We start from the raw sequence: 27,949 nt of genomic DNA, 5'->3' as shown, positions 1-27,949 counted from the left end.
GTGCAAAAGAAACAAAAATTTGCATCTGAAATGCATAGTAATAAATGCTAATGTTTTGTAAACCTTAGTATTGTTTTGTCTCTGATAAAATGCAATTATAGCTATATAAAAAAAAAGCAATGGTTATCTAATTTGTCTTAACCTTTAAACTTTTAATTTTTTAAGAAGATTTTTTAAAAATTATTTTTAAAAATATTTTCTTTCTAATATATAAAATATACTAACCTTAGTAGAATAACTCTTTTTACAATCGGAACAGGTGAATTCTCCAGTATGTTTGATCTTATGTTTCGCTAAAAGTTTCTCCGTATAAAATGACTTTTTACAATAATTACAAGAAAATTCAAAGTTCCCATCACCCTGCGAATTTATCATTGCTGGGCAGTTATGTTTTATCATATTTTCCTTCCTAGCAAAAACTTTATGACATCTTTGACAGGTGAATTCTCCCGTGTGTTTTCTGATGTGCCGAAAAAGATACAGAGTTTTATTAAATCCTTTCCCGCACAAATCACAATTGTATAATCCTGTTCTCTTAGAAGAAAATTTGTTCTGTAATAATGAAATTTGTCTTAACTTATCTTCATTTTCTTTAGATGTTTTGCATTCGCCTAGCACATTTTCAGATTCCTCATCAGTCTGTATTTGTGAATTTTCAGTCAAACTATTCATTTCATTTGAATTTAATTGCGAAGATTGATCGTTTTCTTGAATATCCAAGACATCTTTGACAACCGAATCCACAGTTTGAGAAGTATCTTCTGAAATATAAAAAATTTTAAATACATAAAATATGTGAGTAAGTTAAATGTTTAAGTTCTTCATTAAAATTTATTAGTTAAAAAGAAATATTCATTAATCAATAAAATTAAAGTTGTGAATATTGTCTTGGTCTTTTGTAAATAAATGAATTAAATGTACAATGAGATAACATGACTAAAGGTAATAAAAATGTCAGCTTGCTGCTTTGAAGAAGCTAGAAACCCACAACATGAGTGAAAAAATTGACCTCTTAATGCCTCCAAAAAGAATTATAAAAGAAACTCAGCACAAGTTAAGAATTTAATTAATTATTACTGTTCTAAATCTATTATTTATTATAATAAATAATATATGTGTATTAAGTGAAAATGTCTGTTATATAAATACGAATTTTCATTCTTTGTGTGCGAATTGAAAGTTTTTAGATGTGCATAAATTGCTTTTCATCATGTCTCTTACTCCCCACCATATTCTACACAGCATTTTATCCTCCAAAATTACTTCAATCGTGCCACTGGCTTTCAAATTTACTTTCAATATGCTCTCTATGGACAGAAGCTCTCTCGTCTCCATCCTGGAAATGCCATCCTCGAAGCAGTTCCTTGACTTTCAGAAATAGAGTAGCCACAAAGTGGCAGATATAAACTATAAGGTAGATGGTTCTGCTGGCGTACAGATCCACTGGTAAATCGGAAACATCCCGACAAGCCATTTCTTACTTTCATAAACGTATCTTCAAGTGCTGGCTTTATATAAAATTTTAAAAGTCTTATTCTAATTCAGGCTGTAAGCCACTGTGGAATGACTCATGCAAAGGTGGTATTTGGTCTGCCATGATGTGCATTTTGCATTCGTATTAACCCTTTCCATGCGGTTATACGCATTTAGGTGTATGTCACGTGACTTGCCGTTAATTCGTGATGCGGCATAAGCCTTTAGGCGTAATTAATCAAAAAATTCGATTATTTTTCGTTATATTCAATTTTCCTGCGATCTTAGCTTTGATTCGCTCTTCTGTACGTCGATTGACTTTGTTTAAGCCAAAAAGTGTTTTCTGACCATTCCTGGGCCATAAATATTTTGGTAAAATGGACCCCCTACCATTCTACAGCAAATCTTTCCAGTTAACTACACAGTTGACTGAAAACAATCATGGGAAACTCCTACAATTTTATTGGGTATCTTCTGTCTTTGTTGACATTACTTTAACTAATCACAGACTTGTGAAAGGAAAATTTGCCGCGAAAAGTCCCGTCTACAACCTTCCACGTAAAATGTAAACGATCGCAATAAATCCGTTTTTTAAATCGTTTTTTAGCATTAATTAACTAATTTAATGTACTTAGACATTAAATTAGCTAATTCTACAATATTTTGGCTAGTAAATATGTTTTTAAAACTATCTAGCAATAAATATTTCCAGGAAACTCCACCTCCCTATAGTAAATCTATGGAAGATCTTCTTGCTCTTAATTCGCTTTAAAAATTTTGTTTCTATGCCTATTACTCTTTAATTGGTAATTTATATTATGACTGAATCAACTTCAACGAATGAGAGTTTTTTTTTAAAACCATTTGGTCGGGATTTTCCCCCGAAGAACCAATCCACATGATTAAAGTCAGAATGTAAACTAACGTTAAAAGATAGCTATATTCATCATTTTAGAGCCGTAATTCTACTAGTTTTCATGTTATTTGACTTTATTTAGACAAGAAGATTTCTTATCAAAAGCGTCTATCTGAAAAATTTACCAAAAAACTCATTACTTCCGGATATTGCGTAATTGCAGGAAAAAATTAACTAATCGCTTATTTTAGTGTATTATTGTATAAAGCATTGAAAAAATATAAAAGTGTCAAATATTCACTATTTTAAGCAGAAATATATGATGATAAACTTTAACATGTTGCTTTACAATAACAATCGACTCCTCTCCCTGCTTACTGTAAATAATGGCAATAACTTCTCCCCTGCTCTAGTTAGAGAGCTACGGTTTCTTTTATTTAAAAGAAAACAGATGTATCTAACTAACAAATGTACAAAGTTTAGCGATTCTCTGTAAATTAATTATTTTTCTTTTGTTCGTAAGCTTCAAATTTTATTATTATTTTAAATTTCTATTAAACTAAAAATTAAACACTTCTATTAAAATTCTATTAAACTGTGATATGTTCTTAATCAAACACAAAAAACAGATTAAACATAGCGTGATTTTGAAGCGGAATATCGCAATTTAAAAATTATCCAAAAACTGCAAAAAATGCACCGCATGACGAATCCATTCAATTATTTGCTGTAGATCGCCAGCATGGAAAGGGTTAATTAAAATAAAAATTTTATATATTATGTAACAATGGGCAATTAATTATAGAGTATAAATAAAAACTCTTACAGGGTCATCAAGTACAAAATATTTACAAAAAATGACTTAAAATCTTGTAAATTTGTTGAACTTGATAACATTATGAGACAGTTTTTAATGATTAATACTTAATTCTTTGGTGTGTCATTATCTAATTATTGAATAACACTACAATATTAAATCTATGCTTCCATTTATAAAACTCTTCTAATGAAGGAATTAGAAATGACTAAATAAATTATAAATGATACTTTAAAATTTAAAAAGTTAATAAAAAAATACAGAAATGAAAATATTTTGTTTTACTATTATAAATTTGAGAATCGGCTTCTTGAACATATTCAGATTCTGAATACTTATAATCATCGTCATCGTCGTCGTCGTCATCATATTCATCATCATCGTCGTCGTCGTCATCATATTCTGATAAGGCCTTATCACCAGTTTCATCCTAATTTATTAATTTGTTAAACTTATAAATCTTATATATATAATCCTCCAAAATTTTAATTAAATATGTTTAACCTTTGAATAAATAAATTATTTAATTATTATTATATTCAAAATATAAAAATATTAATTTTAATTTAGTAAAAATGTACTTTAAATAATTAAATTTTCTTAAAAACGTTTGTAATTTGAAGAAAAACAAAAATAATTTGGCATCTTCTCAGCAAGTCCTTCAGGACTGTAGGAATAAAAACTGTATGAGTTGATTTTATAGGCTCTTCTCTATGTAAAACTATATTTCTATATGAGAAAGATTTATTAAAATGACACCAAATTATTATTTATGTCTAACTTAAATTATGAATATTTTTAAGTAAATTTTCACCATGGACTTTTATTGTAATTAAATTTTTTATTAAAAGATTTAGTTATACTTACATCACTTAAAACTAATGCTTTTCTGGTTCTTCTGAGGTTATATTTTCTAGACGCCGACTGAGAAATATTTCTGGATACGAATTGATATTTCTTATCTTTGAAAGTCGTATCGTCAGTGGTTGCCATTTCGCTTTTCCGTTTCCTTCCCTTGTTACTATAAGTTTGAGTAGCGCAAGTAACCGTTCCGGGAATAGACGTTTCATCTTCGGGAGAAATCTAATAAAAGTGATAGTTTATTTATTTTTTGAGAGCCATCAAATTAATTTTAAAATATACATATATTCTTGATGATATAATAGACAAATCATGCTGGCTAGATGACTGAAGTAGTAAAGATGTCAATCTGCTTCTATAATGGTTGTATTTTCAGAGAGTTGAAGTCAAAATCAATCAATTGGCATTCGGTTCATTTTAAGTAAACAAGTTCCTATTAGTTAACTTAAACTTTGACTCGCGACTCTTTGTTGGCGAATACAGTCACGGGAGATCAAATTTGAGTCAATTCACCCCATAAATTTTTATAGGTGATTCGATTCGGTTTTCGTGTGTCTTGCTCCTCACATCATCTGGCAACTAAAACTTTTGGAACGTGGTTAGTATATGAATACATCATCAATGGTCAAGCCACATGGCTTCAGCATGACTGTACAGATTTATTCAATTTGAACTTGTATGAATCACACAAAATATGAAATGTATAAAATTCAACATTAGTAAATAGTATTCCAACAAGACAGAAAAACCACTAAACCTGGTAGTTTAGAGTGTCATAGCAGTCAAAATGATCATGCCATAACTGCTGTGTTTTAATTTCATCTGCACCAAAATGTCTCGGACCCGACTAGGCCATATATTAAATCTAGCTAAAACTGTAACAGATACAAAAAAAAAAGACCCCTCTTACAACTTGTAGAATTGCGGAACTATACAAGAATTAAGAAAGCGTAACGGCTGTAAATATAAAAAATATATTTTAATTTTTTAAATCTCTTCTTTTTCTAACAGATTTCTTTATTGTTGTATATTATTTACCATACTAGATTTTAAATGTAATGTTTACGGTACAACATTCAGACTATAAATGTAACTGTATATAACAAAAATGTTTGTTAAATGGGTTGCTCAACTTTCTCGGCATCATTTAAAATTTTGGTGATGCCAGCTGTTATCATATTTAATTTAAAAACTTTCTATATTTTTTAATTATTATAAAATGGCAAAAACCTTAATTTTGAGGGTAGGGATGGGTTTTATAAAAAAAATTGTAAATGCTAATAATGAGTAAAATCATCATTAAGTCTGACCTTACTGGAGATACACACGATCCCCATTATCTCCTCACCCCCTTGTCCTTTAACCACCAAAATTTAATAGTATCAGTCACCTCAGGGTTTAAGCTGTTGCTAGTTTTTTGCTAAAATGCTACAAGAATTTAGATTTAACGACAACTTTCTTGGCACGTTTCACTAAAAAAAACTAACATTTTCCAAGTGGTTAAAGCATCTTAAAACATCCCATCGTCACTAGTTAAAACATCTTTTGGGTCATCTAAGGTCGCCCACCATCTTTGGCTGTTTCATTGGTTGACGCAACAACTGAGGTAGGGAGAAGGTAATGAGAAGATGTACTTCTTTTTTAATGCTTCATGTAATCGGCATGCCTTGTAAATGCTGTAATTCCATCATATTTAACACTATGTGAGGTTCAGCAAATGATGCAACGAGCTGAACAAATATCATCATCATGAGTTAACCAAGTTTTAAATTCATTCACTTGAGTCGAGTTTTCCTAAATGTACAATTGCATGTACTTATTCAAGGAAAAGAAGAATCAAACAAGACTAGACTGATTCATCTTGAAAAATCAATCTTTAAAACTCAAAATGGCAGTAAATTTAGCACGAACAATTATTTTTACTTAGAATCATGCAAAATGCATTTGAAAATTTAATGTATTACAATATCATTTGTGAATCATAAAAACTTTAATGGTTAAGTTACAATGGGAAAGTTGTTTCATCATTAAAAAAGCACTTCCGTATAGGGTGATACTAATTTAGCTTAAACACCTTAAATACTTTTTTCAGCAACACTTTATCATTATAAGTAAACATAATAACTATTAAAAATACATGCAACAATTTAGACAACTAAATCACAATGGCAGACTTTTTCAATAAACGTATGTGGAAAGTTTCCAAAGGATAACCTCCACTAAGACTAATACCTTACTTCTGTCTTATGTAGTCTGTTTTAAACATTTCTGTAAATGGCCCCAAGATGGGAATTTGATTTTCATTCGGCATTTGTTGCCTAGTATGAATCAAAACCAAGAAAAATTGTTCAGTAACGTATGATACTTGTAGGCTGTAACAATAGATTTATAGTTATATTGGTAGTGCGGTACACTGTGATAATGTACAGTATCTGTGAGAATAAACAATAATGTATTGTGTATTGTTCTGGGCATCCTCATGGATGAGAAATGACAGCTAGTTTCTAAAATTCTGCTACAAAATTCTGCTGAAAATTTTTTCCCACCTTAAACCCTGTCCCCTAATAAACAAACCTCCCTGCAAAATTTCAAAAATTTTTGACAAAAAGCACAGAAGTTATTAAGCTTCAAAGAGGGTGAACAAAATTGTGCTCCCCACACACACACTAACATCCATACATTAGAAATTACCCCAAAAATTTTTTTGCATTTCTTGATATTTCAAGGTGTCCTAAGTCCAAAAATGTAAAAATCTGGGGGAATCATTTTTTGCTGGATCACCATACTTTCCCTCTGTATAACAGCCAGGAAAGTAATATTGTTCTTAATTTGTTTGGTGATTAAGATGCAATACTTTAAGCATTTTTATATTCCAACACAATAGTTTGTTACTTATATATTTTATAGTTTTTTTTAGTTAGGCTTTAGGATGTTGATTGGGAATTTTGAAGTGATATTATAACACATAATCTAAATTATCAAGAATGTAACTAAAATCTAAAATATCTTAGATTTGAAAAATATATTTTGCTAAATAATTGTAATGATTTAGAGAATTATATAATAATATATTCTTTTTTCAACAACAATTATTACACCAACTATTCTATTTTTGATTTACTTCTGTTTTAGACAGTATTTTCGATATTAAAAATTTCTTTACTTAACACTAAGTCTCATGATCCATCTTCAAAGCCATTGCTTCTGCTTAAATATTTCAAATTTCTTTATTTTAATTCCATATTTTAAACTTAAATTTTCTTTTTGTTTACTTATCTTGTATGTTCTTTTTTATTCGTCTGTTATTAAGAATAAAGAAATGCTGCAGATGAATAAAACAAAAATACATGAGATAAACAAACAAAATGAAAATTTTAAATTAAAATATTTAGAATAAAAATGATCTCTCTGAAGATTAACTGAAAGTTTTGAATGCTAAGTGAAAAGAAATTAAAATATTTCTATAACAAAAATGGGTTAAGATTATAAAAAAATATGGTTAATTACCTGGACTTCTGGTAATTCTTTCTCCATATCTACATCAATTCCACTATCACCTTGTAATGAATGAACAGATTCCTGTTCCATTTCATTCGTTTCATTTTCTAAATTATCCTTCGGAGTATTATTTTCCGTATTGTTAACAGTTTCTTGCTCGTTATTTTCTGATGTTTCATTTTCACTTCTAAGTTCAGATTGTTTTTCATTAGGTTTTGAATTTTTAATCATTGTTTTTCTTTTCATAAAGTGTCTTTCTTTCAGTAATAATTTTTCTTCTGCTCTTTTCCTACCTCTTTTATTGCTTGTTGGCTTATAATGATTTTGTAAATGTCTAGCAAATTCTATACAGTCAAAAAATTCTGAATTACATTGAGAACATGTCCACTTTTGTTGTTCTTTTGTAATTCCTAACTCTCTTGCACCCAAGTTTTTAATATATATATCGTTAATATTTGTTTCTTCATTTGTAGTTTCCTGCAATAATGCAAAAGTTAAAAAAATATTCATTTTAATTAATAAAAATTATTGAATGTAAATATTTTCTTAATTGCTCCATTTTTGTACGTAAAAATTCTAAAATAACATTTTTACTGATTTACTGATGAAGCTCCTACTTTATTTTTATAATAAAGTGCAATTGTCTTTAGCTGTCCAACTCCAGCTTCTCACTCCTTCATTTTATAATAATACTTCATATAAACAATATTTTATGTATCAAATTACACACAAAAAAAATATTTGATCAAGGATAAGGGAAGGCAGCATATGCTAAGAGGACATTATGGACAACAAACAATAAAAAGTATTAATACAAACTAGTCAAATTTAAATTTTACAGAATTATTGAATACAGTATTGCCCATTATAATTATCTTAAAAATATTATCAAAAATCTAAGTTAAATAAAATTTTCCCACTGTAATTTTTAAATGCAATTAAAACTTAAAAATCTTTATTAATGTATGAATGGAATAGTAGACATTTTAAGAGAAAATATGCCACATTATATCAACTTATAATTATTTTTATTACTAGGAACTTACATTGTATATGTATGTGTGTATATGTATGTGTGTATATGTGCAATGTAATACTTACAATATAAAATTTGATAGAAATAAATTAATATCTCTGTTATAATTAACAAATACAGTCTTTGACTGTATTTGTTAATTATACCCTATTATTATGTTATTGATCTGTGCAAAGTTGATATTAATGCAAAGCAGATTTGCAGTCCTATGAATGAGGATAGGCATTTCAATGTTAATGAATTCAGTTAATATGTAATACAAAGCATGTCATAGTCCCATAAATTCAATAAGAATTACAGTAGAGCGTCGTTAATTGGAACGTCGGTAATTGAAATGGCCGGAAAGTGGAATGATTTTCAGTCGGACTGTGTCGTGCTGAATCGAATGTTTTTGATACTAAATTTACTTCTAAAGTATAATTTTCATGTTTTTTATATTCTTTAATATATTTATTTTGTTTGTACAAAATACAGAAATAATTTTTAACGATACGATAGCCTCGATGATTATTATAAAAATTTTCGTTAGGCTTAAAATCGACGAAAATTCAACGCGAAGCGACACGCAACGGAGAAAAATTCAACAGGAAGCGATATGCAACAAAGAAAAATTTGAACATCAGACAGGTTAATATATTTTTTCGTACATAATCAGAAATTGGAACAAATCACTACTTAGAACGACCCCAGTCCCCAATTGGTTCCAGTTATCGACGCTCTACTGTATATTGTTTAATAGAAAACACAATGTTTCCAGGAAGCCACACAAGCCATATGACCAGGGGGTGTTTAAAATAGACTACAATACTTATAATGTCAATGTTGTTGTTGCTGTTGTTGTTGGCAATGAAAGAATATGACACACCAATGATATTCACTCCAACTCAAAAATTGCACTTTCTATTGTAGTTGGTGCTTTATGTACTGTAAAAATGCTGACTGATTAGTTAAAGACAGTTGACATGTACATTGGAAACTGAAAGTTAATAGGATTGGAGATTTTCAATTAAAATTTTTAGTTTCGTTAAATAGTCCTTATTTTTAATTGCTTTAATAATGGGAAATTTGAGCAACTGAATTACAATATTAAATACTGTAATTATTTTGAAATTTTAAAATTAAAAATAAACTGTTTTCATTGAAATTTAAGCAAATAAGTTACTTTTAAATTTGTAAAGCTTCATGTATATCCGGATAATAAATTCAATTTAGCAGCTAGGTCAGCATGTTATATCCAGTAGCTTTAATCATAGTTCCATCAACTCTAACCAATGTTAAAATTGTTTTTCACTATAAAAATATGCATCCATAAGCACATTTCTAAAGTAATTCTTTTTACTTCTGTGTCCTTAATATAAAAAGAAAAAAGAAAACATTGTCTACTTGGACTTTGTTTATAAATAGGACTTACTATACTTGTGTTGTTTCTGATTAGCAAAGAGAGGATTTCTAATTACAAAATATCGTAAAAATAAAGATATTTTGTTTTACCTTTTGTCTTGCCTTTGCTAATCAGAAACTACCCCAGTATGGTAAGTCCTATTTATAAACAAAGTCCAAGTAGACAATATAAAAAGAAAAATTACAATAATTACAGTGATTTCTTTCTTTAAGTTATCTCATTAAAGTATATCTTTAGAGTAACACATAAGTTTATTTATTTTTAAACATACCCAAACAAGATAAAACAGTGAAATAATTGGGAAAATATTTGAATTTTGACATCTGATGGTATGACCATCAAATTTTATAAAATTTGCTTAATACAAACACTGTTAATATAAAGTGCCATTCATTAATTTTTAAGTTCATTCAACTTTGTATTAATGAGGTTTCACTGTAATAATTTAATATACTCCTATCAAACTTTTGTATTATGTAATGATAAATCACAATTACATACCTCAGGCTTCTTGACAGATTTGTTATCTAATTGAGGTGATGGCATAATTTTACGCGGCCTTCCACGTTTTCTTTTAACAGGCGCACTTACATTTTCACTGCTATTTTTATCTTGATCATTTGATTGTTTATTGCTATTTTCTAATGGTTTTTTTGTTTCCAATAATGCTGGAAAATAAATATATATTTTGTATAATATTACAATTATAAAATTTAAATTATTATAAAAAATATATATGTTAATATCAGTTAAATCATTATCATTGATTTAAGAAATTACCAATATTTAAAAACAACTTTTGTTTTATTTCTAAATATACAGAATTAAATTTAATAATGTTAAAAAGAATTAATTAATTAATAAAATTAGAATAAACATTTACATTTGTGCCTTATTGTCATGAGTTGATAACTTAATAATTAGAAAATTTACAAAAAAGTATATGGAAAAATAAAAATCAAGTTTAAGTCATTTTATTCGACTTTACATCAGTGTGCCACAAATATTGAAGTCGTAATATCACTAGAAAAGCGTTAAAAGCACATAAAATCATATTAAAATATGTACATTTACAGTAAACGTTAATATAATCATCATAAATCCTAGAGAAGGAAACACGAAAACATCTGTGTTTCTGTGTTGTCATCTTATTTACCGGTCTTTAAGTGCTCATTATTGGCGTTTTCCATGGTAGTTTCAATATCTATTGTTTGGCATTGTTGTCAGCGCCACTCGATATTGGTAAATTTAACATAAATTACTTTATTTTCTACTATTGCAAAATAATTTTAATAACTGTATTTGTTATTTAACCTTAAAAAATCATCTTATTTTATAATGTCTTAGAGAAACCACATTCACAAATAAGAGTCCACAATGTACTGTAAATATCACCAAATTGTAAACATGTACATTTACAAATATGTACTGTACTTATGTACAATACAGTACATGTATTTGTAAATTTAGATTACTTTTTTCTGTACTGTATTAAAAACTAAAATTTATTTGTTTGTAAGCTTAAAATAGATTCTTATTAAACATATATTATTAAAAATGTGGGGGGCACTGCTTGTTGCAAAGAGTGTTGGTGAACTTTTTTGTGAGCTTACTTGGAATTTTAAAATTATGGAAAATATCGAATTTTGGATAATGGTGTTTGAGTTGCTGTTAATATTAAGTGGTATTGAATTAAATCCTGGTCCGGTTGATCGTACTCCGCCGCATTCACAGATCCAGTCACCGATATCTACTGTAAAGCGACGTCATTCTCCGAGCAAACCTTCCTTGAAGTCGGCGAAACTGGAGGATTTTTTCTCTTCAAAGATAGATTCAAGTAAGTCCATTCCTAGGGAGATTATTTCATATTTGGACGACCGATTTGATAAGCTTTTTTCGACTCTAAATGAAGTTGTTACGAGGATTGACTGGTTGGTTAATTTGCATAATGAACACGACCAACGATTAACTCAGTTGGAGGTTAAATTAGAGGAAATTTTCAAACTTAAAGATGACATGCAGCGAAAAAACAGTTTGATCTTGCATTCTATAGACAAGGTGTCGAATGAAATGAGAAAGAAAAATATTTTGATTAAAGGTTTAACAGATGACAGTTCCGATTTGAATAGGAAAGTGCAAAACCTGTTTTCTAAATTGATAGGTGAATCAAAGTCAATTCCAACAGTTAAGATAGTGAAATTTAACCGATCAGATACTGTATTGGTGGAATTGCAGTCATTTGCAGACAAGAAATTAATTTTTGGTAACGTTAGAAAGATAAAGGCACATGATGCATTGAAGAATATACAAATATTTGATGATTTATGTTGGCGTTCAAGACTAAGACGGAAAAAGCTTCTGCCTTTTCTACACGATTATAAGCTGCAAGGCAGGAGAGTTCGACTGATGGCTGATGTTTTGCAGGTTGGCGATGAAAGATATACTTACGACCTAGATAGAGGAGAATTATTGAAACTTGATTTTTTAGTGGAAAATCGAATGGCAAATTCTCAAAATCTTCATTCTCCGATCCGAGCAAGTGTACAGTTGGATTGAAAGTTTCAACATGGAATTCTCAGGGTACCCTCCTGACTAATCTAAGTGATAGTGGTTTTGTTAAACATATTTCTGAAACTGATATTTTGGGATTAACCGAGACTTGGTCTACAGCTCCACTGTGTTCGAGATTTAAAAGCCTTAACTGTAGATTAAAAGTTTTTGAGGTAATGGCTACTAAAAGTTTAGGAAGAGGTAGACCTTCCGGCGGGTTGCTTCTAGGTATAAATGAAGACCTGGGGGAAGTAAACTTGCTGCTGTCATGGCAACATATAATGGTTGTTAGAGTGAAATTTAACCGGAAGAAAAATAAAGGGCTACGAGAAATGATGGTTATATTAGCATATCTTCATATTCCTATCTTTGAAACTTTAATTGCAAAATTGGAGGATTTGATTTCTGATTATACTTCAGATTATGATCTTCTGCTGATGGGTGATTTTAATGCACGAATTGGCTTGAGTATGGACACTATTTATCATGGGGATGCGATTTCAAACATCCGACTATCAAATGATAAAATTTGCAATAAAAGAGGAAACTTACTTATTGAACTAGTGAAAACTTATAATTTATACATAATAAATGGTCGATATCCTTCTGAATCACCAGCAGACTTTACTTACACTTCCAAACTGGGTGCTTCAGTAATTGATTTAGTGATCCTGAGCGAGAGTCTGGTAGAGAAATTGAATAATTTTTTTATTTCTGAAGATTATATGTCTGACCATCATTTGGTCATTTCTGAAATCCTGATAGATACTGACGAGGATAGAAAATCTAACTTGATTGACAAGAAAAAAGGACTAATCTGGAAAGAAGACAAATCCAGTTTATATTCTGAAACAGTTTTGGCCAGATATGTAAGTATTGTCTTAAGTGATGGAATAGAGGACAGTTATTCTGCTATTCTGGATTTGATCAAGTCATCAGCTGAACAATGTAGAATGATAACATACCTGGGAACGACAAAATTACCGTCTTCAGTTTGGTTTGACAGAGACTGTAGAACAGCGAAGAAAATGAAGAACAAGACGCTGAGGAGGTTTCGAATGTCCCGTAGTAATGAAGATCTAATAAAATACTGTGATTCTAGAGCAATCTTTCGTTCTTTATGTAAGACTAAAAAGAAGAACTTTTGGTCAAATATTAGTAGACAGTTGCAGTCTGCGCGATCTTCTGTACAGTTTTGGTCTATTGTTAATAGATTTAACAGGAGAAAGAAATCCGATAATCAAATTCCTCTTCACGACTGGGAACGTTTTTTAGAATATAACTTTTGTCACCCAAGTTCTGATTCAATTCTTGATTTTGACCATGATAATTTCTCTCCTATTTTAGACGATCCAATTTCACTCTCTGAGTTAAAAACTTCAATTTGCAAACTAAAAAGAAAATCAGCCCCTGGTATGGATGGTATAAAAAATGAATTTATTATGCACCTACCTGATGAAATATATTTAGAATTACTTAAACTTTTTAACAAGATTAAGGAAACATCAAAATTTCCCGAGCATTGGAAAAATGTGTTGTTGCAAATGATTTACAAGAAAGGAGACAAACTAAATCCTCAAAACTATCGTCCAATAGCGTTGTTAAATACCTTTAGAAAGTTGTTTACCGGAATTTTGGCAGATCGGTTGAATCAATGGATAACAGAATTTAATGTTATCTCCCAGTTTCAAGGAGCATTCGTTAAAGGAAGAGGGACTATGTACAACGTCTTTATACTTAATGGTTTAATACAGTATGTTTTGTCAAGAAAAAGACGTAAAATCTATTCGATATTTGTGGATTTGGAAAAGGCTTTCGATAGAATCAATTTAAATATTTTATGGAAAAAGTTACATTTATTAGGAGTTTCAACTCCGTTCATTAAGCTACTAAAAAATTTATTTTGTAACACAAGATATCATGTGAGAGGCACTCTGGCAAATACTAAAGGTGTCATTTCCGGTAGTGGGTTGCCTCAGGGGGAACCTTTAAGCCCCCTGTTGTTTATATTATTTATTAACGATTTACCACAACTGTTTTCTACCTCTGAAACTTCGGAATTTGCTCTTGGAGAATCTGTTGATCTGCATTGCTTAATGTATGCTGATGATGTAGTTCTGCTAGCAGATTCAAAAACGGGTTTGCAACGAAAGCTTTCTCTGCTAGTTAATTATGCTAAAAGAAATGATCTTACAGTTAACTTACAAAAAACGAAGGGAATGGTTTTTCGCAACGGAGGCAGACTACTTAAATCTGATAAGATATTTGTGAACAATACTGAAATCAGTTTTGTGCCATATTTTAAGTATCTAGGAATACATTTTTCTTCGTCGGGTGCGTATAATCATCATTTCGATTTAATAGCCAAAGACATACAGAATAAGACAGGCTATATGCTTACTCTACAAAAACGAATGAAGCTAAGTTCTATAAATAGTATCTTTAAACTTTTTGACGCCTTTATTGGTTCTAAGATGACTTATTTATTCCCGGTCTGGGGACTGGAGTTTCTGTCTAAACTAGAAAAAGTACAGATGAAATATTTTAAGAGACTTTTTAAAATAGAGCGTTCAGCTTCAAGCTCTGCAGTTCGTCTTGAATTGGGAAGACCTCCATTGGAATTGAAATTTGTCAAGACTATTCTTCTGTTTTGGTCAAAAGTTATGGAGTTACCCTCATATGACTTGCGCCAAATTACTTATAATGTTTTGCTAACAGCAGTCAAACCTGATAAGAAAAGTTGGCCTGCTTCAGTTAAGAATATTTTTGATAGCTTGGGCTACTCCTTTTTGTTTTCAACACGATCAGCTTCATTGTTGAGAACTCACTTAAATGATATAATTCAAACTAAGTCAGACCAACTGTGGAATCAGGATATATCGTCTACTTCAGCTAAACGAGTTAACTTGTTCGAAATGCGCCAGGGTTGGTGTACAAAAAACTACTTAAACTGTGAAACTAATTTTTCCACGAAAAGCCTCATTATGCAACTTAGACTTAATAGATTTCGGATTATGTTAAAGGGCTATCGGATAAATATATCAAGAGAGAAGTTTTGTAGTTATTGCAATAGTAAAGAGGAAGAGAATCTTTTAATACATTTGTTTGGATCTTGTCAAGTGGTAAACCAACTAAAATGTTTAGTACTAGGAGAAGATTTCAAGTATAATCATTTGAAAAATGACGACATGTCAAAAATTACTTTATTTAAGATTTTCTCCTTCTTCTCTAAATCTTTAGAATTCTTGTGATAATTTATTTTTTATGTATATTTAATAACATTATGTAACTAATTTGTTCCTCCATTGTAAGAATTAATTTAAATCAATAAACATAACTTAACTTAACTTAACTTAAAATATTATTAAAAATGCATTTATAAATAAAATACAGAACTGGGAATGGTAATTTGTGGTTTAGCCTAGTGACAAGTAAATTCGACTTACGTCGCCTCTCCTAGAACCAATTACCGACGTAAGGCGAGGTATACCTCTACCTGTAATCCAAATTCTCAAATAGTAATTAAATAACTACTCAATTCTAATCTCCAAAACATTTTAATAAAATTATTATTTGGTAATTTTATTATGTCAGATTTATAAACTTTTGCAGCAAATATTTTCTTGAAACTTTATTTTTTTTGGAAATAAAACTATACAGTAGAAGCTTCATATTCACAGAGATTATATTCTGTAAAATTTCTGAGAATGTGAAAACCACAAATACAGTTAAAATAAAAACATGTTTTTCAAATAAAGAAATTTTGCTGTCAAATTTCTAATCATTTTATAATGTACTGTACCTTGTGGTAGAATCATTTCTGGTTAAATCATGAACAATCATAGCTGCTGAATTTCCTTCTTGTAAACAATCTAGTGCTTCAATTTTATCTTTAAAGACCTCAATTTCTTTGGTCTTCTTGATATTTTGCCAGTAGTCTTTTTTGTTTAGATGTTACTGTTAATATGTAAGGATAAAAACTAAAATCTGTCTTAAAATATAACACTGATATTCATAATGCATACTAAAATAAAATACAACGTTCACTATCCAGTAAGCGTACATGCTAAAATAACATAAGCAGATAATATCCACAGTCTAACAATCAAAAAGCAATTCCTTATTGTGGCATCATCACGATGCCAGGCTGCGATTTTTAATCATGTTTTAAATTTATTTAATTTAAAATATATGCTCTCCACCTAAAATTAATAGTGTCTTGCCTCTGTACATCATACTTTCCCATTAGCAATAGAGTCGTGCTGGTCATCTATCTAACTTCTTTCAAAGGAAAATTTTTTATACGAAATAATGTGACTTCTAGTTATAATCAGAAGTTTATATATAGTTAATCGAGGACTCCTGTCTCTAAGCTTTCCATATCTGGTTTTGACTTTCATTTATCTAATTCCATTCTCAAGTTTAAGGACAGACGAATGGACAAACGACAGTGGAATTTATAGGTCTACAATTTTTTCAAATTGCAGCCCAACAACATTGATTATAGTAGAGAACATTTAAATACCTCTTTATTCCATTGCTTCATTATTTTTGTTAATTTCAGTATGATTAAATAAATTTTAATTTCAAGAATACAAAATATGGTTCAAACACAAACCATGAACATATGAAACACACAAATAAAGAATGTGCGAATAAGAAACTTCTACTGTAGATTGCTAGAAGTTGCACTTTGTAATTCTTTATTAAATTCATTATAGAGTTCTAATGATTTAACGTTTATTTAATAAATTTCTTAAATTTTTCTTTCTTATAATTATTCTTGCTTAAAAAATGTTAAAAAAATAACTAGTAGTTAAGCAATATATAAGCAATAATACTCAATATTGTTTATTGAATTCACTAACTTTCAGTAACCTGACAAAAATTTATAAAAAATAAATATCGTATTTCTTTGATTCTGAGACACATCAACATTTTGAAATCGAATTTTAAGATCTTTTTTTTTTTAATGAAAGAGAAATTTTAAAATAATTGACTTAATAAAGCTTTTTAAGTAACAGGTTAGTAAAACAATATAAAATGACATGAAATAGATAATATTTTATAACTTTCCATGCTCTACTGTACATGTTAAAAGAAAAATTATTGCAAGCAACATAATGTCATCTTAAAGCCATTTTATACATTAAAAAGGAATTTAAAATAAATATCTGTTACCAGCAGAACTCATTTAAACTTATATAATATTGAGCAGAATGTTGGTACAAAATGCACCAAATGATCTATTTTTTAATGTAGTAAGTATGGTTGCTGTATATTCAAATTCTGTATGTACCGTCCTTGTAATCCAAAGAAATGATTCTTGGTAGACGACCTTACAGCAACATTGCTGTAAAGTCATCTACCAAGAATCATTTCTTTGGATTACAAGGACAGTACACACAAAAAGGATCTATTTTTGTTTGCAGTTGGAAAGTAAGATTTACATCTCTATTTTAGACAAGTAGGAATGAGTTTAAAAAAAAAAAAAAAAAAAAAAAAAATGTGTCTGAATTGAGGAACTATGTAATAAAAATATCATTTTTAAATGTTTGATATATATTTGTTGTTTTATTTAAGAAGTAACAACGACAGCAGCAGTTCTTACCTATTTTTTTCCCATAGGGAACTGAATATCCTACTTTCAATTCCTCTCCTGCAATTATGTCCCTTGTTGTACTAAAATAAATACTTTTGTTTAGTTGGTAGGCAATAAAATTTTTATCTTCTTCATCTTTAATTGATAAAAGACACATCCAATTGCATCTATTTTCATCAGTTGTATCAAGAATATTGAAATGACCATCTTTTGAAAATATCTGTTTTTAAAAGTTTTAAAATTAATTCTTATTTTTAAAATAATTTTCGATTATTATTTTATTAAAAATTCATTACAATACATAAATAAATTAACTAAATACTTCCTATAAATAAAAATAAAAATACCATTAGAGGAAATTTAGACTCGACATCCAATTTATCATAAAATGGTGCTTCTAAGGGTCCAAACTGCGTTCCTGAAGGAATATTTGTTTTAGTAACAACAATTTTTTGGCCATTTTCTTCTTTTACTTCTAAGTTTTGTGGTAATGTCAATCTGGCTCTTGAAGGAACATCTTCATTTTTAACTTTCTTAACAACTTTTAAGAATGGACATAATGATGTATCGTGTTGCTCTCCACAGACATCACATTCTTAAAACAATTATAAAACAATTTTTAAAATTATAATAATAATCCTATTTGTAAAATTTCTATAAAAGAGATATGTACAGTATATATAATTTTTATGTAATTATAAATATACATTTAGAATACATTACAAATTATAAGTATCCCTTTCTTAACGAGAAATTTGATTAATGCATGAAATTAATGGTGGCAATCCTTTTATATACACAGCTAAACAGAATAGCTTAAAATAGATACCATATTTTGATTAATGCAATTTTGACATAGGCGGTAGGATCAAGGGATTAATTAATTAATTAACTGTGTTAATCAAGGGATACTTGTATTTATTAAATTTTATATATAAACTTAAGGCAACTGTATAAATCTTAAAAAGGTATGAATTCTTGCAGGAAATTGTGTAAATTAATACACAAAACACCTTTAAAATTTATCAAAACAGAAATTAAATTAACTAATGTTTTCGAGCATATTAAATGGTTATTCATCAGGCTATTTGAAAAATTTGAACAAACAAAAATTCAAACTACTATTTAAATGTAATGGAACATAAATACAATTAGTTGCAAATATTATGCATTACATAAGTTAATTAAATTTCTGTTTTGCTAAATTTTAAAGGTGATTCATCCAGTATTTCGAATATATATTTATTTTCGTAGCTGACAACGAACCAATGAGTTTAAAAGTATTTATATTTTAATAAAAATTTTGAATGCTTATATTTTAAACTATGATTTTATCATTTTACTATTACAGGTATACCTCGCCTTATGTCAGCAATTGGTTCCAGGAGAGACGACGTAAGTCGAATTTACTTGTGTAGTTATGACGTAAGTCGAAACTATGGTGGAAAATGCCAATAATGAGCAATTAAAGACCGCTAAATAAGACGAAAACACAGAAACACAGATGTTTTCATGTTACGTACTCTAGGATTTATGATAATTATATTAACATTTACTATAAATGTACATATTTTAATACAATTTTATGTGTTTTTAACGCTTTTCTAGTGATATTACGACTTCAATATTTGTGGTGGACAGATGTAAAGTCGAATAAAATGACTTAAACTCAATTTTTATTTTTCCATATACTTTTTTGACAAACGACGTATAATCGAGAACGATGTAACTCGAGGTATACCTGTATATGGGGTCATTATTTACATGTAAAGAAGGATATTTTTCAAACTTTTAAATACAAAAATAATCTATAAAAGATACTTCAGTTTTAATTAAATTAAACTGATCAATAAAGTCAAATGAAATTATTGAAAATCTCACCTTCTAGTGCAGCAGCTTCCTTTGAACTGGAATCAACCTTATTCATTTCAGTTTCTGTTATAAAAATATTAAAAAAATTGATAAAATGATACAATAAATATAAAATAACATATTAAATATAGCATACTTATTATTGGCTCAAGTTGAAAGGAGTTAAAAAAATAAAATAATAATAAGTTAAGTCACAGAATATTCATCAATAACAATAATAGAAATCTTTACTAATCAGCACTCATTTTTAAATTAATAAATACTTTTAATCTTTTTAAAAACCTTTTTCAGGTTCTTCCATAATAATATTGATTAAAAACATCAAGCTTCCTTTAAATTAGATTTGGATAATAAAATTCCATTGTAATTCCTTTCAATGATAAATGTTATTGATATTATTTAAAGGTCTTTAAAAAGACCCAAAAATACTCATTAAATTAAAAATTGGTGCTAGTTAGTAAAGATTTCTATTCTTTGATGTTGACAACTTGCTTTTTAAATTCATCAGTAAAATTAAATTAATAGTTTTAACAAAGATTATTTAGATATAATATATGTAGATAATTATGAAATTATAACTAGCATTTCAAATAAAAAAATTAAGTAATTAATTATACTTTTAAATTAAAGCAAAATATTAAATTCAAACAAATAATTTGGCATTTTCATAGCTGTCATCAGCCCCATCTACTAAAGAATTGTCATCTTCAACATTACGAGTCATTTTCAACATTACGAGTCATCTTCATGCTGTCATCTGTCAACATCATCTTATATGTTTGGATGGAGTAATGGAGTAATCAACTGTTAAGAATTCCTCCACAGTCATGAAATGGTCAATAGAACTACAGCCTTTAAGCTGTTCTAATTTTTATCAGACATGAATATCTATCTGATCAGTGATAACTTGAGAAATGGAGATGATATGTCTTTTTGTTAATGCAGTATGGATCTATCTTTGGCAATTGCTTGCAGAGTGATCTCTCTCACACATTTGAACATGTTTAAGAGAAATCACAAAAGATAAGTCATCATTGATGCATTTAATGATCTGTTTAACTTGGTGTTAATGATAATGTGTTTGAATCACTTTATAATGCCTGCATCTAGTATCCGCAGCATTCCAGTACAGCTGGGTAGTAGAAACTCGATCCTGACATTGCTAAGGGTCTCTTCCACACGGCACATGGCATTATCAAAAAGCAAAAGCACCTTTCTGTTATTTCTCTTCAAAGGCACATTAAATTGTATGAGCCATTCTCCAAACTATATAGCAGTCATTCAATCTTTCTTATTTCAATCAAAAATTGACATAAAGTGCTGCATTAAGTTTTTGAAACACCAATGTTTTCACTTCTCCCAATAATAATGTCTTCTCTTTTGTCACTTCCATTACAACTGACATAAAATGCAACTGTAATTCTTTCTTTGAATTCTGTGTTTTGATCCTGGTTGCATACAGTAGAACAGCATACTTTAATCTGTATTTGACACATCCTACAGATTGTATTCTTCAACGATGGTAGACAGTCTTTGAAGGACTTCAGCGATGACATTTCCATCAATTTCTGTCATTTTACCATGCTTGGTTACTTAGAAAAGATCCATATGTTGTTTAAAACATGCTAGCCATCCATTCTTAAAATTAAATCCAGTGATTTCCATCAGACTTCTAAATATGATGTTTATGAAGAAAGACATTTTTCCAGGAACTAAATTTAATAAAAACAAACATGTTCGGACTGCTTGATAAGCTTTCGTCAGGTTTCAGAACCCACCATAACTTGAACCACTGATCATTAAAAGCAAATGCTTAGTCAACTTGGGTTTGTATAGAAAACTCATCAGGTTGAGTATTAGACTTCTACCAGTAGTCGACTGTACAGGAAAGAATGACTATCATTTGTCTTTGATCCCCAAAAACTCGATTGCCCATAGAAAAATTTTTGTTTTCAAAGTTTGTCAATGGTTCTTTCCCAGTCCCCTTCCCTACTAACAATGTTCTGTTCTGTGCATTACACCTAAGGAGAATGATAAAATTCTACTACAGGGTTAAACACAGTGGGCTGTTTATTGTATGTTTAACTACTTTTGACCACAATACTGTACTGTTTATATGGCCTTACAAAAATATTACATTTTGTCTTGTGCTTACCTTCTAAACTTCCAAAAATAAGTCAAATTTGTAATGAGTGTACTGTACATGTGCAACCTTATGCGCAAATGTGAGCATTTCATAGATTCAGACTCGGTAGTCCAATTAGTCCGGACGAAAGAAATGAATCTACGTTTTGACTCGACTACCGATTCCAAATTAAGCACCGTACGAGTCTGTAAGACTGATACACTTATTATTTATTAAATGATTTTCAATCAGACTAAAATAAATTTCATAATAGTATAAAAATTTCTCTCTACATAAGCTTTTAAATCAATTCAAGTTTCATCTTTAATTAATACATATCATAAATCAGTACATAATCAGGATTTGGAAAACATTAAATATTCTCTTAAAAATTTACTTTTATAAGATGGTTAATGTAACCCTTGGTGCCAAGATGGCGGCTCGTCTCTGATTCCAGCAAGGAAACAGTGAGACGCACGTTCTAACCTAACCTAACCTATTCTAATAAATGACCATAATTATTAGCAACCAAATTATTAAGTTAGGTTAGGTTAGAACGTGCATCCCACTGTTTCCTTGCTGGAATCAGAGACGATCTGCTATCTTGGCACCAAGGGTTACATTAACCTATAAGGTATATATATTTTTAAAAATGTTTATAATTAATCAAATTTAAAAAAGAAAAAAACATATCAGTAAATTTATGAAATTTTCCGATATATTTTCTATATAAAAAGCTATTTCTTTTCTAATTATTTGTCAACTTTTTATTTATTTATTTATTTTTTGAAAATTTAAAATCCAAAAATAATCTATTTCGGGCAAAAGTTAAAAGGAGAAGTCAAAACGAAATGAACGGAAATCCTACCTTCCAGTTCAGCAACTTCCTTCGAAGGTGAATCAACCTTATTCATCTCAATTTCTGCTTTAAAAACGTTTAAAAAGCATCAGTAAAATATTGAATCCTTCCATAACGATTTTAAATAACAATAAATGGCAGAATATTCACCAGTACACGTCATTTTCATCTCTAAATTACATCCCAAAATCAATTAATTTAATAGCTTTAACAAGCATGTTTTGAAATATTTTTAAACGTTAATATTTTATTAAATTAACGTATCAAAGTTAATAGTAATAGCATATGATATAATATTTAAAAACATTTAATTTACCTCCGTTTTCTGTATTCGCTACATCTTTTACGAATACCGTAAACATGGCGCCATTAACGACATCTCATTAAACAATTGCTCATGCGTCGACAGAATATTTTTTTAAAAATAATAATAATAGTTTTTAAAATTTCATCGGAAAATTGTATATTATATTTTAATTAAAATTAATTTTTAGTTGAAAATTTTATCAGACTAGTTTTAAACAATATAAATAATTTTTTTTTCTTTTTAACTTTCCGCTCCGTGGGCACCAAGAAGGCCTCTTTTAGCAACCCCATTATGATTTTGGCCAGACCTATAATGGGGCCCGACATATCCGGACGGACTAACCCCGAAAAATTCCTGGAGTTTTTTCCGACCGATTCGGATTCGATCCCATCTCCCTAGAGCGGTAGGCTGCCATATTGACCGCTCGGCCATTTGTCCTATATAAATAGGTTTATATGGTAGCATATATATCTTATTATATGGAAGACTTGAAACATAATAAAATAGTTTAATAAAATGTTTATAAGAAACTAGAAGCTAATAAATGAGAATTGTTATTTAAATAAGATATCTAATCAGTTATTACGTTGAAAATCTTTTTATTATAATCAGGACTTGAGAAGAGCGTGATACAGTTAAAACCAGAAAAAAAATTGCGGCTTACACTGGACTGTTTTCAAAACTCTTTCTGTCCTGTGGGCACTAAGAGGGCCTCTTTTAGCAAGCCCAATATGAATTTGCTTCAATTTGGCCTGACATACTTGAACGGATCACCAACCGAAAAATTCCTGGGGCTTTTTCGATTCGTGCGGATCGATTCCGGGTCCCCAGAGCAGCTGGCTGCTACTTTGACTGCTAAGCCATGCGGCTGTTGGCTTCAACGGGCAGACCACATGTCCTCTTTTTCCCGGACATGTACATTTTAAGTCTGTGCATGGGCGTCCCAATTAGGGGACAAATAGGGCATTTGCCCCTCCTTGTGCTAGAGAAAAAATTCTACAAATTATAATCGTAAAAGTGATTGAAATATGTAGCCTTACACATGGGACGCTTTATTAGTCTTAAAATTTATTTTTTGTCTTAAAAACCAAAAAAATTTAGTAATTAAATAAGAATTTATTGATGTAATTAATTGTCTCCAAGCTTTACCTCCTGGAAAATTTTCTCGGACACCCATGGGTCTGTGTCAAGTATCCGGAGGAATTCTCAAAATAACTCTCATGGCACATATTTTAAGAATATGTAAGCTTTCTGAAGGTGAGCATGTAAATAAAGTAAAACAATATACTGTCTGCATTGATTTACAATGTAAATTACACCAGTATTTGCTAGCAAATTAGTTTTATTTACTGAAAAAACTTAATGTTCCATATTTTGGAAAAAGTATCCTCTATCACTATGAATCTAGGTCCTAGACCTTGTCCCTTTCCGAAAGTCATTAGAATATATGAATTAACTAATACAAGTTGAATTGGTTTCTTCATCACTTATCAAAAGAAATGTTCATTAATATTTTTTTCTATACGTTTTTTACATAAAATACTAAATTTTAAGAGCCCATTTTAAGATGTTATGACCAGGGACGGATCTAGGATTTTCGCGGCTTAGGGCTTATTGAAGTCCAATGGGGCTCTATTTTTTTTTTAGATTAAGAATCTTTAAATTGGGGATTAAACATCGAATTAGCTTCGTAATTATGATAATTGTGTTTTATTGTTATTTTTCAAGAATGTAAGCAAATTTATTGTTAAGAATATATTTTATTTACGGTTTTCCGAAATACGTTTAAATAATTCAAAGTATTTGCGATAGATGGCGGGTCATTATTCTTACACAAAAATACTCTTACAAAATATGAATGATTATTTCAAACGAAAGATGACGCTGCGGATTTTGAACTCGAAAACATTATTTTTCGTGGAACACAGTTTTAAGTGAAATATTTCATGTTTTATTAATTGAAATGCTTTTTTAATTTTTATTATTCTATTATACCTTTAAATGCTTCTTCAACATCAGAATCAAATTTGCACTAGATTCAAGAAACGCTCTAATTTAAAAATTCCCAATTTTGGATGACTTCGTATTTAGTAAATTGTCGGGTAATGTTAAATTAATTTCTTTTTATCAAGAAAAATAGGAACAAAACTCTAAATGGGGCCTCTTTTAGCCTACTGGATTTGATTACAAGGTCTGTACATCTGCCAGAATATTTTGTTTGTGTTATTGTTATATACTTAACATGTTGATTTTAGATTTTTTGAACCGTGATATCCCACTACATTCGATTTGTGTTTGTTTTATATCACAAATTTTTAGTTAACGAATCTTTGATTTAAAATATCATCAAGGTTTAAGAAAATTTATTAAATGTTATATTTTAAAAAGCCCAAAAAATAATATAAAACATCGGTTAATGTTACTTATGGTGCCAAAATGGTGGCTGGTCTCTGATTCCAGCAAACAGAAGAAAGGAAACAGTGGGGACACAGGTTCTAACCTATTCTAATAATTTGGTTGGTAATAATAACGGTAATTTATTAGAATAGGTTAGGTTAGGTTAGAACATGTGTCCCCACTGTTTCTTTTCTTCTGTTTGCTGGAATCAGAGATTAGCCGCCATTTTGGCACCATAGGTAACATTAATCAAAACATCTAATTAATTTGCTAATTAATTAAATTTCAAAATCAGATATAATATAGTTAAAAGATACTAAGATGTTTTTATACATTTTTTTAATTCAGTTTTCATTATTAATTTATTTAATAAATATGAAAATTTATAAATTTTCTCTGGGGAGCATTACTTAAAAGATTTGTAACGATAGAACAGCTGGTAAGAAACGTGTGGTTTATGGTTTTCGTAGTTATTTGAATGGACATTTACAAGCTAAATGTATATTTTATTTAGAAAATAGATATGTATAATTCTTCATTTTCGGAAATTCCAGAAATTTATATGTACAGGAGCTAAAAATGAAATAGAATCCAGCATCGCTGTCGGGAAATTTATAAAAATCATTCAAAAGTTAGGTTTTCGTGTTGGATATTTTAAAATATTTGGAATCTGACCTCACAGCTTCTTCCAATTATTAATCTGGAATTGCTGGCCGTAGCTTATGCTAAATTTAGTAAATACGAACCCGAACTTTTTCCGGGACTTGTATATAATTGAAAAAATAAAACATTTGTATTTTCCATATGTGATAAAATAGTTATTACAAGAACGAAAGAGAGCATTGACATTTACTGTGCTTTTAATGAAATTTATCCATTTCTGAAAGATTTCAAAAAATAATATACAGTATTTGATGTTCTTTAACTATGGTTTTCTTCAATTACAAATTAAAAATCCGATTAACCTAAAGTTACTGGATTTATTATGTAAAAATATCAAAGTAATTAATATTTTTTAAAGATTTCTCATACACAGTTATTAAAAAATATTCCATTCGTAGGAATTGCAACTGATAGTAGCAATCACAAAGATGTAAAGATATTTCCAGTTATAATTCATTATTTTATTCACAAAACTATTGGAATTGAATATAAACTTGTCCAGATGACATCAGTCTCAAACAAAAAAGCAGCTACCGTTAAGGACTCATTAATTGTTCTCAAAAACGTCTTGCTTTTGAAGGAGACAACTGTAACACAAATTTTGGGTCATGTCGAAAAAAATAATATATTTGCATTGCTAAGACAAGACATTAAGCATTTAGAAGGTAGCGGATGTACAGTGCATATTGTATTCAACATGTTGTAGATTCTTTACTCATTGATATTAAGCGCATTCTTGTAAAAATCTTAAAATATTTTTCTATTTATACCGTCCAGGTTGAAAAGTTAAATATTGTACTTATATGTATGATGGAAACACCATGTATTGTATATACAGTATTGCACTTCAGATGTGTTTGAAAGGCTTTATTTTAAATTAAAGATTTCCTTTGTTGTTGGAATTTTAATATTTTTAATTTCATTAACTTTTTTCATTGAGAAATGAACCAGCAACGAGCTCAATTTTTCGTTTGCAATTTCTCAATTGCTCAATTTCTCGGCTACATTAAAAAGTTTGGTTGCGCTATCTGTTATCGTATTTTGTTAAAATATTTCTTATATTTTTAACTATTATAAAATGGCAGAAAGGTTAATTTTGGGGTACAGACGAGTTTTATAAAAAAAAATCTTTTTACTTTTTTATTGTAGCCATAAAGCAATTCGGATCGCCATTTATTATGTAACGGGTGGTACGAATTTTACACGAAACCATTAAAAAGTTTTGTGTTATTCAATAATAATTATCCTGTTGATGCGCAGAGAAGTTAGATTCCATCGAGTTTGTATGGTGATCGATGAGTTAATCTCAACACCGTATAATGTGGCTTACCTGTTTTGAATACAATACCAGCAATAGTGACAAACAGCAGTTTATTGTAAGTTATTTGTTTTACGAAGAAATTACTTCGCCAGTCGAACGAACGGGGAAAAATAGTATGCCGAATTGATAAAGGTTGGATACCGAGCAGCAATGCAGACTACTGTCTGTTGGGATACATTGATAAAAAGTGTTAAATGAAAAATAAGTAATAAATTTCCTGTGGCATCAATTATAACGTTTGTATTAACTATTACCGGTAAATACGACACAAAAGTCAATGCAAATAATTAATATAACGATTATTCGTTAT

General features: G+C 29.4%; 1 protein-coding gene across 1 annotated transcript in view; it reads right to left on the bottom strand.

The window, feature by feature from the left end:
* Positions 1-23,326, bottom strand: part of LOC136968694 (PR domain zinc finger protein 15-like) — a 43,112-nt gene extending 19,786 nt beyond the window's left edge. Inside the window, exons 1-11 of the mRNA XM_067262702.1 lie at positions 23,268-23,326; positions 23,102-23,122; positions 22,961-23,014; positions 19,977-20,030; positions 18,443-18,690; positions 18,105-18,315; positions 10,445-10,611; positions 7,515-7,982; positions 4,014-4,229; positions 3,432-3,576; positions 226-761 (exon numbers count right to left, since the gene is read on the bottom strand). Coding sequence (XP_067118803.1) covers positions 226-761; positions 3,432-3,576; positions 4,014-4,229; positions 7,515-7,982; positions 10,445-10,611; positions 18,105-18,315; positions 18,443-18,690; positions 19,977-20,030; positions 22,961-23,014; positions 23,102-23,122; positions 23,268-23,313 — 2,166 coding nt within the window. The 5' untranslated portion in view covers positions 23,314-23,326. The remainder of the gene's footprint in view (positions 1-225; positions 762-3,431; positions 3,577-4,013; positions 4,230-7,514; positions 7,983-10,444; positions 10,612-18,104; positions 18,316-18,442; positions 18,691-19,976; positions 20,031-22,960; positions 23,015-23,101; positions 23,123-23,267) is intronic.
* Positions 23,327-27,949: the final 4,623 nt, after the last annotated feature.

The sequence above is a fragment of the Centruroides vittatus genome, unplaced genomic scaffold (assembly GCF_030686945.1).
Source record: "Centruroides vittatus isolate TY-2023 unplaced genomic scaffold, ASM3068694v2 contig_1506, whole genome shotgun sequence".
Classification (NCBI taxonomy): domain Eukaryota; kingdom Metazoa; phylum Arthropoda; class Arachnida; order Scorpiones; family Buthidae; genus Centruroides; species Centruroides vittatus.
This window is presented reverse-complemented; position numbering and strand designations above follow the sequence as displayed.